Raw genomic sequence first — 16,274 nt, 5'->3', positions numbered from 1 at the left:
GTGCAGTCTACACACATTCTGACTGAATTTACTCAGTGATTACTATGCCTGCTTGTTCCTATCACTGGTTGCAATTTGTTTATGGTAGTAAGTTCATTGAGGTTATGTTTGATGAAATGCCCCTCTGTTTTACAGTGAAACAAAAACTTTGATTTGCTTTGTTCCGTTTAGAGGTCAAAAAAGAAATGGCTGAGAGAGAGCTATTAGTTTTGGAGCTGCTGAACATCATCAAAACATTCATAACGAAAAAGAATACAATTATGGGAGGTGCTGTAAGCTTCGAGGAGAGGCTACATTACAGGCTATAGCCACTAGCAGAAGTTATGAGGACCTCAAATTCTAAATCTACATCAATGTCTACATCATACATCACAAGCCACCTAATGGCGTGTGGCAGAGGGTACTCAGGTACCACTAACTGATCTGCCCTACCCTGTTCCATTTGCAAATGATTAGTGGGAAGAATGATTCATTCATTGCACATGCATCCCCGCAGTTATTATATAAAATGATTCATGAAGCCTGCAGTGTGATTTATAGTTGCCTGATGAAATGCGCATAGTAAAACAAAAGATGTTCATGTAAACTTTATTAATTTATTTATGGATTTAGCATAAACAATGTCCCCTGTAAGTTTAAGAAACTCATTTCGAATTTAAATAAGGAAGACTACAAATGGTGTTGGTACACATCACCTGATAAACACAGCAACATGTACGTAAGAAATGAAGCATTTAGTAATTGTTAGAACTACAAAGAAATGCACTACACAATGCTATTCATAGCAGATAGCATGGATATAGACTGGATTTTTTTAACACTTCGAACAGTGAAGCAAGTATATTTTATGAGTAAAAGTCAATTGACTGTCTATACGTTGATTTTTATATTTTATTTCTGATACATATAGGAAATGAAAGCTATGATCTAAATGTCTGCATTTAGGTTTTTAGGCTTCATCTCTGATAATTATCAGAAATAAAACCCAAACCCAAAATATGGAATGTCGTCAGACTGTTATTCATTACTCTCTCAGTATATGCCACATGAAACCATTATGGATTTGTTAAAAAATGGATCAAGTACTTCACTTCTTGCATCTCTGTTGTCTATACTATCCCACCAACATCATCAGGCTTTAAATTTCACTAGAAAGTGTGTCTTTGTTTGCCGTGGACTCTGTCATGTATATTAGAGCAGCACTTACGCTGCATGCAGTGGCAGAATATAAACTTTTGTTGGGAGGGGGGAGGGGGGGGGGGCTGGCTGGCAGACACATCACTATACTTGGCGGAGTTTGTTGAGTGAAGTAGTGGTGGGGGTTGGATGAAGTGGGGGGGAGAGCTGTCTGGGTCATACCATTCAACGAGAAAAGTTGATCAGTCAGTTGGCAAAAGTGCCTACTCAGTCGTTTGGTGCATGTGTATGGCCCTTTATTAATCAAGTTGTTTTATTTTGTGTTTTCCTGTGACACTCTTTGCGTGATGCAGAGCTTCTTTCATCTGTTGCCCACAGAGAAGAAGTGCAGAGAGAACAAGACATCTGTCATTCTTGTGCTATTAAAGTGCCATTCTGCTAAATACTGGAGTACATGGAAATCTCACAGTGAACATACTGTGTTGCCTTTGAGTGGTATTATATTACTGTTGAGAAGAAATACCAGATTCCACTGGGATAATTATGTGGCCATGGTTAAAAGTAACAATCTGAGGCAGTTTAAATAATAATTCTGAGACAGATGTTGTCCCTCCATTCATGCAAATGCAAATAAATAACCTCACAACATCTTTAGCAATAAGACATTATTCTGTGATACATAATCATTTACCCCATTGAGAAAACCTGACAGTTTGCGATGTTTAAGATGTGACTGTTTCACTGAGCTAGCTTTTAACTTACACTGTTAAATATTCTGACACTGAAACAGCCTTTGGTATACTGGAGATGTAACAAAGATATGAATGTGGATAAGGATTTAGATGTAAATGCCATTGCCGAAAAGAAACATCTTGACTGTTGAGCACATAGATGCAAAGCTGAATAAAATGATGTGGATCCAAATCTTGGGGTCAGTACAATAATTGGAACTAAATTTGAGTCATTAAAAAGACTTCATTATTGGCTGTTGCATTACATTATTTGGTGGTCTAAGAAGAACAGTGGTGATTACAATACACGGAATAAACATTAGTGGTTACAGTAAATGTATACACAGCTGATTTTTGTGGCAATAAAATGCTTTCAGGCAGCCTTAATCACACTCTTACTTGAGGACTTACATGAAATTAAAGGAACATAGAGTTTCATTTTTTGTATATTTACAGATGTGTGATTATGGGCGGTTCAAAAACCTTGTCATTCCACCCACTTCTGTGGTGCTGACTACTCGACAACACAAGCTGAGCCGAAAACTTTGCTTGCAATCTGTTACTAAACCTGAGTGGAATGACTGGACACCTCTGATTGTTCTAGGCAAGTTTTCAGAAGATACTGTCTTAATTTTGCAGTACCTGTTGCTAAGAAATTCAGCAAATAGTCATTAAAAAATATAAGTCACAGTGCTGTGACTTTAATGTGCACTTATTGGAGTACTCTCTTGCTTCCTTAGTCTAGTTCTTGTACTGAAAATGTCTACAATTCAGTGAAAAACATAATAGTGTGTAGCCTGCATGATCAGACAAGAAAGGAAAAAAAGTTGTGCATTTTTAGACTTTAGCTCATTACTGGAAGAGAGCAAAGTGGTGAGAGAGGGAGCTGAAAGAAAAATGAGGTAAGAGCACCTTTGAGGCAATAGTGAAAATTAGCCTGCAAGCTTTTACAGTAAAAAATCTGAATGTAAGATGTATCATAAGCATTATTTTTCTGTCTGCTAAGTTGTTATTGAGCAATATTTTCCATGAAAAGGAAAATTGCCAGTTCGTGCTTCTTCTTCTCTATCTCTTTTTCTCCCACATGGCTTTGCATTCTTTAGGTTATTTGCCATATGGTTGGAAGAGGGGGAGGGGGAAAGGAAAATATATATTTCCTTTCAGGTGTTTTTCATTTCTTATTTGGTGTTCCAAGCAAGCTGTCAAGTTGATTTATAAGAATGACTATGTCATCACTTGTATCATTGAACAAAATGATTGCATGAGACATATATGTTATTTCTTGAGAATTAATTATTTCTTGAGAAAATTTTCTGCTCCAATCTGGACAAGTTGGCTACCCATTGCCCGACCTTTGAAGCCTAAACTGAACATGTTTTGACTCTAATAGATCGGCACCTTCAATCTGTCATGCAGAGCTTCCCATCCTATATGAAAAGTACAACAACTTTCTGAAGTTCCTCAAATCCATTTTTATCTTTCTTCTATCAGAAATCATCCCACAACACATCTTACCTGCCTCTGAACTTAGTCCTGTTAATTGTCACACTTCAGTCTTTCACATAACTCCTTTGCTTTTGAAGACCAGATGTGCAGATATATGGTTATCAGCTTGGTCTCATCCAATTTCAGCCTTTGCCTGGACCTAATGGAAGAGGCATTCTTAAAGTGTAAAAACTATGCTTCCTGACTTAGTGCAAACTTATTTGTAACACCTCTGTGGCCTTTGTAGTTCTGGATGTAGGTTTGATTACAAGCTTCAATCTATATCAAACCAAACAACAAGCTACAGTATATCTGTTTCTGGCAGCTCCTTTCAAAGAAAATGTATCCATGGTAAACTAATTTCCCCTACAACAAATACTTTAACACCTATAACAGTATCCTGCCACTTTCTTTCTTCTTGCACAACACTGGTACACAAACAAATTTCATGCTGAGTCTCTCCTGTTCTCCTGTCACCTGTAAGCACCAAAGTTACTGTTTCCAAACAACTCATAGATACCTTCCTTGTTACTGACTACCATCCATACCATTAATAAATCAATAAATAGACAGAAACGTTATTTACAACTTGTACAGATATCAGACTGCCGTTATAAGAGTTGTAGGGTATGGAAGGGAAGCCATAAGAATTTTAAAATACCCTTAATGTTGTTCATACATTGAGCAAGCTTTGAAGAATACAAATGAGACATTTGGAAATGGAATTAAAGTCAGGAAAAAGAAATAAAAACTTTTTGGTTTATTAGTGACATAATTGTCAGAAATAGCCAAGGACTTGGAACAGTAGTTTATGAGATGGCTAGTGTTTTGAAAAGAGATTATAAGAAAAACATCAATAAAAGTAAAACAAGAGTAATGGAATGTAGTCAAAGTAAATCAGACAGTGCTGAGGGAATTAGACTATGAAATGAGATGCTGAAAGAAGTAGATGAATTTTGCCACTTGGACAGCAGTATAATTCATGAAGGCCAAAGTATGGTATATGGGGGTGGTTTGAAAAGTTCTCGGAGTGGAACAGAAAAAAAGTACTTACATCACTGAAACTTTTTTTATTTTTCAGTGTAGTCTCCTTGTAGTTTAATGCACTTGGTCCAATGATGTTCCAGTGCCTTGATCCCATCTCGAAAATGAGTTTCCTACAGACCTCCAAAATAGTTATCAACCCCAGCTCTCAGTTCTTTGTTTGAAGTGAATCTTCATCCACCAAGAAAAATTTTTAGTTTTGGTTGGAGATTGAAGTCTGACGGAGCCATATCAGGTGAATAAGGTGGGTATGACAACAATTCATACCTTAATCCATGTAATTTTACCATGATGATGGCACGTGTGTGAGGGCGCACATTGTCTTGGTGGAGGATGACCCTCTTCCTTGCTAAACCTGGCCTTTTTTCGTGTATCTTTTGTTGCAATTTGTCCAGGAGGGTAGCACAGTATTCTCCAGTAATTGTTTGCCCAGTAGGGAGATAATCTACAAACAGAATCCCCTTCACATCCCAGAATACTGATGCCATGACCTTTCCCACCAAAGGAATTGTCTTTGCTTTCTGTGCTGGTGGAGAATCAGCATGTTTCTACAGCTTTGACTTTTGTTTTGTCTCTGGGGTATAGTAGTGCACCCAAGTTTCATCTTTGGTCACAAACTGGTGCAAAAAAATATTGTTCTTTTCTCCTAAAATGGGCCAAACATTGTTCTGATATGTCCATTCTCATACGTTTTTGATCCTGTGTCAAGAGTCAGGGCACTCATCTTGCAGATATTTTTTTCATTTCTAATTCTTCAGTTAAAATGTGATATATCTTTTCAGATGACATCTGGCAAGCATGAGCAATTTCACGCACTTTTAATTAGTGATCCTCCATGACCATTTTGTGCACTTTTGTAATGATTTCAGGAGTAGTGACACATCTTGGCTGACCACTGCATGGACCATCATCTAAGCTCTCCTGACCAAATTTAAATTCATTTGTCCACTTGGCAACAGTTAATATGAAGGAGCAGAGTTCCCCAGTGTATTCTGGAAATTGGCATGAATGTACTTTGCTTTCATACCTTTCTTTACAAAGTACTTAAGCACTGGTCAAATCTCAATTTTTTTCCATCTTTACAAATCACTATGCGGGAACATCAACAGATCCACACCACCACCGCAGCTCTCTCCCAAGAGCACAGATGTGACACGTGTTTACAAGCAGCAGTCCATTGAGTATCACGTGAACAACTCATTGTGCTACCACTGACCTCGCGTGGTGATTCCAAGAACTTTTCAAACCATCCTCGTATATAAAATACAGACTGGCAATAGCATGAAAAGCATTTCTGAAAAGCATTTCTGCAAAAGATGTTTTCAGGTTATGGTAGTTACGCAGAGATGAAGATTCCTGCACAGGATAGACTGGTGTAGTGGTCTGAGTCAAACCAGTAGTTTGAATTAAGACCAGAACAACATCTTCAAAAAGTAAGCGGCACGTTATTATGGCAGACTAAGTAACGTACATTGAATCCTGCACTACACTTCAAAGTGACACACATACATGGCGTATTTTTCAATGTAGTCACTAACTGCTATAAACAACAATCAGAATGTTCTACTAATTGTTCAACTCCTCAATAACAGAAAACCTTTCCTTGGTCACAGAGCCATACAAGAACCACAGTGTGAATGTCGTCATAATTGGAAAATGTATGATTGGTGTTAATCAGTTTTCGAGTGCCTGGACATTGTTATCTGTTCTCAGTATTGATGGTCTTTGTTCCTCATCAACATCACCCACTTCTTTGCAGCCTTGGTCAAATTGTTGGCACAATTTCAATATGGCTGGACATGACATTGCATTTGGTCCATATACCACCATAATTTTGTGGTAAATCTACAGCTTAGATGTTTTGATAACAAGTATCATACTGTCCTCTGTGCTTCAAGTTTGGAGTACATTTTCTGTTGCCACTCCATTTCACTCCACAGTGTGATGCACATGTGATCTGTGCCACAGCAGAATTGTGTCTATGGGAAACCCAGAATATGTACTCTCTTCCAACAATGTGCTGCTGCCGTTGTGCAGTGCTCTTAATAATGTGGAATGTCTTGTGTGACTTACTTTAGGAAATCTCCTCATATCAGGGCTATGAATTACTCAACCAGAGCCCGACAGTTTTCCATACTTTTCTGGTATTCTCCCAATACCTAAGTCACACTCTTAACTTCTGCAACATTCCCATGAAATTAGGTAACATTCCCAGACAACCATTTGTATAGTAAGGTTAGCATTCCTTTCATAAAACTTGTCTCCATGCTTACCCATACTCCAGCTAAACAATGGCAAAATGTAGAACATGTACAACATAAAGATAGGATTACATGTGGACCTAGTCATGCAGTTTATTATTAGCTGACATTTCTGTATAGGTATGACCACCACCAAACTGTTGGAATGCATAAATGGACATGAATGAACTGTTTCACTTTGGGGACATCTGTTATCCAGTTTCTGGTATCCTCTACAGCCTGACTCAGTAGGTCAGTTTCCCCGTACTCTGGAGAAGGAAATGTCCTCATGAACAATTCTTTCATGCTGCCATGCTTCTATACTCTACCTATGACAGCCTAACACTTTGTGTTAAATGATGATGATGTCACCAAGCACTATTGTTTTATTATTCCCCATCATCCCTACTGCTCTTCATCCAAAATAGGTCTGATTTAGCTTGTTTCTTCTTTTATTACCAGAAGAGCGAGCCTCTGATTCTGAAAACTACATTTGCTGCTGTAATTTATTTCTTCCAAACGCCCACTTCATTACACATCCTGCCCATTACAGAATCATTTTCCAGTTATAATTTCTTCTTCCACTACAGTTTGTCCCTTGATCCCTTATCTGTTTTCTTGTCTCACCAGTAATTACCAACATATTTCTGTCTGTAGTGCACAACATTTGAAGTCTCCTGCTGAACTGTTCATAAAATAATTAGCAGTTCACAAATATTAAAAGTTCAGTACAGCGATTAACACATCTAAATTCTCATAGTCATGCCCATGTTTTATTGGGCTAATCCATAACAGTCCTTAAATGCAGCCAAAATAATTCAAAGTCCACAGCACAATACCAGATACCTACTTAGCCCAGAATTTTGCTAAGTGCAACAGAAAGTTAAAGTATTCACTTGAACACTTGCTGGCAAAAACCTAACACTCTACAAGTTCCAAACCACCTAACTCTCTTCCAACATAGAGGTGACAAAAGTAATGGGATAGCGATATGCACATATACAAACATATGCACAAGTGAAGAAGGGATCGGTTGGTAGGACATGTTCTGAGGCATCAAGGTATCACCAATTTGGTACTGGAGGGCAGCGTGGAGGGTAAAAATCGTAGAGGGAGACCAAGAGATGAATACACTAAGCAGATTCAGAAGGATGTAGGCTGCAGTAGGTACTGGGAGATGAAGAAGCTTGCACAGGATAGAGTAGCATGGAGAGCTGCATCAAACCAGTTTCAGGACTGAATACCACAACAACAACAACATGCACAAGTAAGAAAGGGCAGTGCATTGGCAGAACTGTCATTTGTACTCATGCGTAAAGGTTTGTGTCGTGATTATAACTGCATCACAGGAATTAACAGACTCTGAATGCGGAATGGTAGTTGGAGTTGGATGCATGGGACATTCCATTTCAGAAATCATTAGGGAATTCAATACTTTGAGATTGATAGTGTGAAGAGCGTGCCAAGAATACCAATTTCAGGCATTACCTCTCACCACAGACAACACAGTGGCTGATGATCTCAACTTAACAACCGAGAGCAGCGATATTTGCATAGAGTTGTCAGTGCTAACAAGACAAGCAACACTGCATGTAATAACCACAGAAATTGATGTGGGATGTATTATGAATGTATCCTTTAGGACAGTGCAGTGAAATTTGGTGTTAATGGGTTATGGCAGCGGACATCTGACTCAAGTGCCTTTGCTAACAGTACGACATCGCGTATGGCACCTCTCTTGGGCTCGTGACCATATTGGTTGGACCCTAGACAATTGGAAAACCATGTCCTGGTCAGATGAGTCCCAATTTCAGTTGGTAAGAGCTGATGATAGGGTTCAGGTGTGGCACAAACCTCACGAAACCATGGACTCACTTTGTCAACAAGGTTCCGTGCACGCTCTGGCCCAACGGAACCAACCATTGATTGTAAGTTGTTATATTCGGCTGCTTGGAGACCGTTTGCAGCCATTTATGGACTTCACGTTCCCAAACAGTGATGGAATTTTATGGATGACAATGTGCCATATTTCCAGCCCACAATTATTCACGACTGGCTTGAGGAACATTCTGGACAATTTGAGCAAATGATTTAGCCCGACATTAATCCCATGGAACATTTATGAGACATAATCAAGGCATCAATTTGGGCACAAAATTATGCATTGACTGCACTTTCACTATTGTGGATGGCTGTAGAGGCAGCATGACAAGTGTTTCTGCAAGAGACTTTCAAGAACTTGTTGAGTTCATACCATGTCGAGTTGCTGCCCTGAGCCAGGCAAAAGGAGGTCCGACTAGATATTAGTAGGTATCCCACGACTTTGTCACCTCAGTGTGGTTACCTCAACAACCGATCTGAACAGAATAAACAGCAGCAGCCTTTGTCACCATTATCTGCCATTTGAGGGTTCCTCCATTTTTTTTTTTTTTAAAGGTCACTGTTGCCTGCACCCTTGCACTCCACTTCTAGCTGACAAGGTAACCAACTCATTTCCACCCCGTAAGGCCTAAGAAATCCAGACTTACCTGCTGTGGCTCCCTTGCCCACCTATCTGGTGGCTGCATGACCGGTGGCTGGTCCAGCCATGCTGAAATTTACAATTTTACATATTCTGCCCTACTTACAGATCACCAGCATATGTGTTAATTTCACTCCTCCTCTTTATTTGGCACTTCGCATGATAATTGACATTTAAAGGAGCTCCAAAATTTAACTTAATTAATCAAATATTATAATTTACCTTTTATTAGTTTCATAACAGTAGTGTAAACAACTTACTGATTGTGTATGAACCAGAATGAGTTTCAAGGGACATGACATGCTAACAAATAGACATATAAAAAAACACAATATACCAAAATATTAAAGAAAAACATACTAGGAGACTTTTTAAATAATTTAATATTTCACACTATGGCCCTCCTTTTCTTTGTTTATTTTACTAATAGTGATTATTATGTTTGGGTTGCAGTATCATTGTTAGCCGATTTGAAATTGCTCTCAGTTATTCAGTCTGGTTTGTTACATTTCATTTGACATTTTAGAATTTTGTTTCATTCACATACTTACTGTGAGATTCTGGAGTTGGTTCCTGGTACTGTTTGTCCTCCAGATGTGTCTGTAGATATTACAGCTCCAAAAGAAACATACTGCACCAACATGTGTGCAGATTTGCAGTTCACTAGAGGTTTTAAGGGTTTATGCTGTCAAAATATGACTTTGGTGTTGTTCATTAAAATGATTTGACGTAGCAAATCCACATAGTGCAGGCTCTAAAAGCCATCCTCAGTGGAATCAGTAAAAATGCAAGACAATTAACTATGTAAAACTGACTTATAGAAAGCATGGCTTTCATTGTAGTAGAATCTGTTCAACTCAGAAAGCTATGTGTACTTATCATTGCCGCATAATATTCATAATTTAACTTAAATCGCAGCAGAACATACTGCTCCCTAAACTCGCTCACAGAAACTGTGTTGTAACATACAAATACGTTAAAGATATTCCAGCATTTACAGTTATCTTTAACCAACAGAATAAATTTTACCATACGAATTAAAACATGTTACAATTATCCCATTAATAAACAGATAATTTCCTCGCACAACATGTGCAACCTGTTCAGAATAGGTCGTATAAACTTATCCTACCAAGCGAGGTGGCGCAGTGGTAGCACACTGGACTTGCATTCGGGAGGACGACGGTTCAATCCCGCGTCTGGCCATCCCGATTTAGGTTTTCCATGATTTCCCTAAATCGCTCCAGGCAAATGCTGGGATGGTTCCTTTGAAAGGGCACGGCCGACTTCCTTCCCCATCCTTCCCTAATCTGATGAGACCGATGACCTCGCTGTTTGGTCTCTTCCCACAAACAACCAACAAACCAACCAAACTTATCCTACTGCCCCACTGAAATAGTCACACAAAATTAAATTCTACACTGAAATGGATAAAATCTTTTCTTCCACAAAGTATCCCACAATCTTCTGATCTCCACACAGCAAAATTGTGCCGTCTCTGTTTTTTTTTTTTTCTCTACATCTTTGCACCAAAAAGTATGTCTTCATATTCTTTTAGTACATTATGGTACCATCTGCACCTACAAATTACGCACAAACACAAAATTAACATACAATCTTATCAACTACAAATGAAAAGCATATGTTTATGTATATATATCATGATTATTGTTTTACAAAGTATAGCTGTGCTACTGTTGCCTATCGTGGTTGAACCTTAGCTCTTAGATCACATGACTGGTTTCACAGGTAGCCCTGCCTTTGATGGGATAGGTGATGTTTGTGACAGGACTGGAGTAGGTGGAGTGATGAGGATGTTAGGGACAGGTCTTGCATCTAGTTCTATTACAGGCACATGAGCCATGAGGCAAGGGGCTGGAAGCATGGTTTGTTTAGGGATCGACGAGGATATTGTGTAGGAATTGGAAGGACATTTCTGATTTCAGGGCACGACGAGAGGTAGTTGAAACCCTGGCGCTGCATGTAAGGCATGGGAGATCTGTTTATGTACAAGGTTGGGAGGGTAATTATAATTTATAAAGGCCTCAGTGAGACCATTGGTATATTTTGAGATGAAACACTCACCACTACAGATGCAGCGGCCACAGGTGGCTATGCTGTATGGAAGGGACTTCTTGGTATGGAATGGGTAAAAGCTGTCAAAGTGGAGCTATTGCTTATGGTTGGTACATTTGATATGGACGGAGGTACTGATATAGCCCTCTTTGATGTGTAGGTCAATATTGAGGAAGGTGGCTTGATGGGTTGAGTAGGGCCAGGTGAAGTGAATTGGGGAGAAGCTGTTGAGGTACTGAAGGAATGTGGATAGGGTGTCCTCACACTCAATCCAGATTGTGAAGATGTCATCAATGAAACTGAATCGGTTGAGGGGTTTCGGATCCTGGGTGTTTAGGAAGGATTCCTGTAGATATCCCATGAATATGATGGCGTAGGATGGTGCAATGCAAGTGCCTATAGCCGTACCCCGGTTTTGTTTGTAGGTAATGCCTTCAAAGGAGAAGGAACCTTGGGTGAGGACATAGTTGGTCATGGCGACTAGGAGAGAGGTGATTGGTTTGGAATCCATTGGGCGTTTGGAAATGTAGTGTTCAATAGCGGTAAGGCCATGGGCTGGGAGCAGGGTTTGTATAGGGATGGACGAGGATATTCTGTAGGAACTGGAAGGACATTTCTGATATCAGGGCACGAGTTAGTGTAAAGGGAGGTGGCATCAATATTGACGAACAGGCCACCATGTGGTAACAGGACAGGAACTATGGAGGGACAGTGGAGAAAATGGTTGGTATCTTTTGTGTAGGAGGGTAGGTTGCGAGTAATGGACTGAAGGTGTTGGTCAGTGAGAGCAGAAACTCTCTCAGTGGGTGCACTGTAACCGGCCACAATGGCCCCATCCTGAGTGGTTCGGTTCATGGACTTTAGGAAGCATGTAGAAGGTAGGAGTACGAGGAATTTTAGGGGGGAGGATGGTGATGGACTCTGGGGAGAGGATGTGGGATGGACCTAAGGATTTGAGGAGAGACTTCAAATCCTGCTGTATTTCTGGAATGGGGTACTGTGGCAGTGTTTGTAGGTGGATATAACTGACAGCTGGTGGAGTCCCTCTGCCAGGTAATACTTGTGGTTCGAGACAACATTGGTGTCAGCAGGTAGGATTATGAGGTTGAGATCAGTTTTTAGGTGATGGATTGCCAATGTTTCTGCAGATGTAAGGTTAGTTTGCATGTTGAGGCATTTCGGGAATGATGATGAGGCAAGGTCTCTACAGTGGAAACACTTTTTTGCCCCCAACCATACCAATCGGACTCAACCAAAGACCAATGTTGAACAATGCCTGACTAAGTTCACTCCTCCATCCAACCACGATACATCCCCACTGTCCCCAATTCATCCCTGTTAACTATCTAGAATTTCTTAACCTCAAACCTTACTGCACCATTATTCCCAAAATCCCTCAACATGCAAACTAACCTTACATCTGCAGAAAGATTGTCAGTCCATCACCTAAAAACTGATCACAATCTCATAATCCTACCTGCTGACAAAGGCTCCACCAGTGTTGTTTTGAACCACAAGTACTACCTGGCACAAGGATTCCACCAGCTGTCGGTTATAACCACCTACAAACACTGCCACAGTGCCCCATTCCAGAAATCCAGCATGACCTGATGTCTCTCCTCAAATCCTTAGGCCCATCCCACATCCTCTGTCCGGAGTCCATCTCCTTCCATACCCCTCCTATTCCTTGCACTCCTGCACTCCCACCTTCTACATGCTTCCTAAAGCCCATAAAACGAATCACTCAGGATGCCTCATTGTTGCCAGTTATTGTGCACCCACTGAGAGAATTTCCACTCGCATAGACCAACACTTCCAGTACTGCGCAGCCTACCCTCCTATATAAGAAATACCAACCATTTTCTCCACAGTTCCTGTCCTGTTACCACAAGGTGACCTGCTCGTCAATATTGATGCCACCTCCCCTTATACTAACATCTCTACATCCATGGCCTTACTGCTATTGAACACTACCTTTCCCAACTCCCAATGAATTCCAAACCAACCAACTTGTTCCTAGTCGCCTTGACCAACTATGTCCTCGCAAGATTACTTCTCCTTTGAAGGCATTACCTACAAACAAATCCAGGGTACGGCTATAGGCACCTGCATTGCACCATCCTACGCCATTGTATTCATGGGATATATACAGGAATCCTTCCTAAACACCCAGGATCCGAAACCCCTCATCTGGTTCAGTTTCATTGATGACATCTTCACAATCAGGATTGAGTGTGAGGACATCCTAGCCTCATTCCTTCAGTACCTCAACAGCTTCTCCCCCCTCATTTCACCTAGTCCTACTCAACCCAACAAGCCACCTTCCTAGATGTTGACCTCCACCTCAAAGGTGGCTGAATCAGTACCTCTGTCCATATGTAACCTAGTAACCACCAGCAATACCCCCACTTCGACAGTTGCAACCAGTTCCATATCAAGAAGCCCCTTCTGTACAGCCTAGCCACCTGTGGCCATCGCATCTCTCAAAATATACTGAGGGTCTCACTGAGGCCTTTACAAATCCTAATTGTTGTTGTTGTTGATGTTGTGGTGGTCTTCAGTCCTCAGACTGGTTTGATGCAGCTCTCCATGCTACTCTATCCTGTGCAAGCTTCATCATCTCCCAGTACCTACTGCAGCCTACATCCTTCTGAATCTGCTTAGTATATTCATCTCTTGGTCTCCCTCTACGATTTTTACCCTCCACGCTGCCCTCCAATACTAAATTGGTGATCCCTCGATGTCTCAGAACATGTCCTACCAACTGATCCCTTCTTCTAGTCAAGTTGTGCCACAAACTCCTCTTCTCCCCAATTCTATTCAATACCTCCTCATTAATTATGTGATCTACTCACCTAATCTTCAGTATTCTTCTGTAGCACCACATTTCGAAAGCTTCTATTCCCTTCTTGTCCAAACTATTAATCGTTACTGTTTCACTTCCATACATGGCTCACTCCATACAAATACTTTCAGAAACGACTTCCTGACATTTAAATCTATACTCGATGTTAACAAATTTTTCTTCTTCAGAAACGCTTTCCTTGCCATTGCCAGTCTACATTTTATATCCTCTCTACTTCGACCATCATCAGTTATTTTGTTCCCCAAATAGCATAACTCCTTTACTACTTTAAGTGTCTCATTTCCTAATCTAATTCCCTCAGCATCACCCGACTTAATTCGACTACATTCCATTATCCTCATTTTGCTTTTGTTGATGTTCATCTTATACCCTCCTTTCAAGACACTGTCCATTCCGTTCAACTGCCCTTCCAAGCCCTTTGCTGTCTCTGACAGAATTACAATGTCATCGGCAAACCTCAAAGTTTTTATTTTTTCTCCATGGATTTTAATACCTACTTCGAACTTTTCTTTTGTTTCCTTTATTGCTTGCTCAGTATACAGATTGAATAACATCGGGGATAGGCTACAACCCTGTCTTACTCCCTTCCCAACCACTGCTTCCCTTTCATACCCCTCAACTTTTATAACTGCCATATGGTTTCTGTACAAATTGTAAATAGCCTTTCGCTCCCTGTATTCTACCCCTGCCACCTTCAGAATTTGAAAGAGAGTATTCCAATCAACATTGTCAAAAGCTTTCTCTAAGTCTACAAATGCTAGAAACGTTGGTTTGCCTTTCCTTAATCTTTCTTCTAAGATAAGTCGTAGGGTCAGTATTGCCTCACGTGTTCCAAGGCTGTCAGTAGTTCTAATGGAATGTTGTCTACTCCGGGGGCCTTGTTTCGTCTCAGGTCTTTCAGTGCTCTGTCAAACTCTGCACACAGTATCATATCTCCCATTTCATCTTCATTTACATCCTCTTCCATTACCATAATATTGTCCCCAAGTACATCGCCCTTGTATAGACTCTCTATATACTCCTTCCACCTTTCTTCTTTCCCTTCTTTGCTTAGAGCTGGGTTTCCATCAAAGCCCTTGATATTCATGCAAGTGGTTCTCCTTTCTCCAATGGTCTCTTTAATTTTCCTGTAGGCAGTATCTATCTTACCCCTAGTGAGATAAGCCTCTACATCCTTACATTTGTCCTCTAGCCATCCCTGCTTAGCCATTTTGCACTGCCTGTCGATATCATTTTGAGACATTTGTATTCCTTTTTGCCTGCTTCATTTACTGCATTTTTATATTTTCTCCTTTCATCAATTAAATTCAATATTTCTTCTGTTACCCAAGGGTTTTTACTAGCCCTCGTCTTTTTACCTACTTGATCCTCTGCTGCCTTCACTACTTCATCCCTCAAAGCTACCCATTTTTCTTCTACTGTATTTTTCCCCCATTCCTGTCGATTGTTCCCTTATGCTCTCCCTGAAACTCTCTATAACCTCTGGTTCTTTCAGTTTATCCAGGTCCCATCTCCTTAAAGTCCCACCTTTTTGCAGTTTCTTCAGTTTTAATCTACAGTTCATAACCAATAGATTGTGGTCAGAGTCCACATCTGCCCCTGGAAATGTCTTACAATTTAAAATCTGGTTCCTAAATCTCTGTCTTGCCATTATATAATCTATCTGAAACCTTTTAGTATCTCCAGGGTTCTTCCATGTATACAACCTTCTTTCATGATTCTTGAACCAAGTGTTAGCTATTATTAAGTTATGCTCTGTGCAAAATTCTACCAGGCGGTTTCCTCTTTCATTTCTTAGCCCCAATCCATATTCACCTACTACGATTCCTTCTCTTCCTTTTCCTACTGTCGAATTCCAGTCACCCATGACTATTACATTTTCATCTCCCTTCACTACCTGAATAATTTCTTTTATCTCATCATACATTTCATCAACTTCTTCGTCATCTGCAGAGCTAGTTGGCATATAAACTTGTACTACTGTAGTAGGCGTGGGCTTCGTGTCTATCTTGGCCACAATAGTGCTTTCACTATGCTGTTTGTAGTAGCTTACCTGCACTCCTTTTTTATTCATTATTAAACCTACTCCTGCATTACCCCTATTTGATTTTGTATTTATAACCCTGTATTCACCTGACCAAAAGTTTTGTTCCTCCTGCCACCGATCTTCACTA

General features: G+C 40.2%; 1 protein-coding gene across 11 annotated transcripts in view; it reads left to right on the top strand.

The window, feature by feature from the left end:
- The window catches only part of LOC126457959 (diacylglycerol kinase epsilon), a 199,868-nt gene that overhangs the window by 77,491 nt on the left and 106,103 nt on the right, over positions 1-16,274 (top strand). For all 11 annotated transcript variants that reach the window (XM_050094706.1, XM_050094707.1, XM_050094709.1 and 8 more), the window contains one exon: positions 2,325-2,472. In XM_050094706.1, the coding sequence (XP_049950663.1) occupies positions 2,325-2,472 (148 nt within the window). The remainder of the gene's footprint in view (positions 1-2,324; positions 2,473-16,274) is intronic.

This window comes from Schistocerca serialis, chromosome 2 (assembly GCF_023864345.2).
Source record: "Schistocerca serialis cubense isolate TAMUIC-IGC-003099 chromosome 2, iqSchSeri2.2, whole genome shotgun sequence".
Lineage (NCBI taxonomy): Eukaryota > Metazoa > Arthropoda > Insecta > Orthoptera > Acrididae > Schistocerca > Schistocerca serialis.
This window is presented reverse-complemented; position numbering and strand designations above follow the sequence as displayed.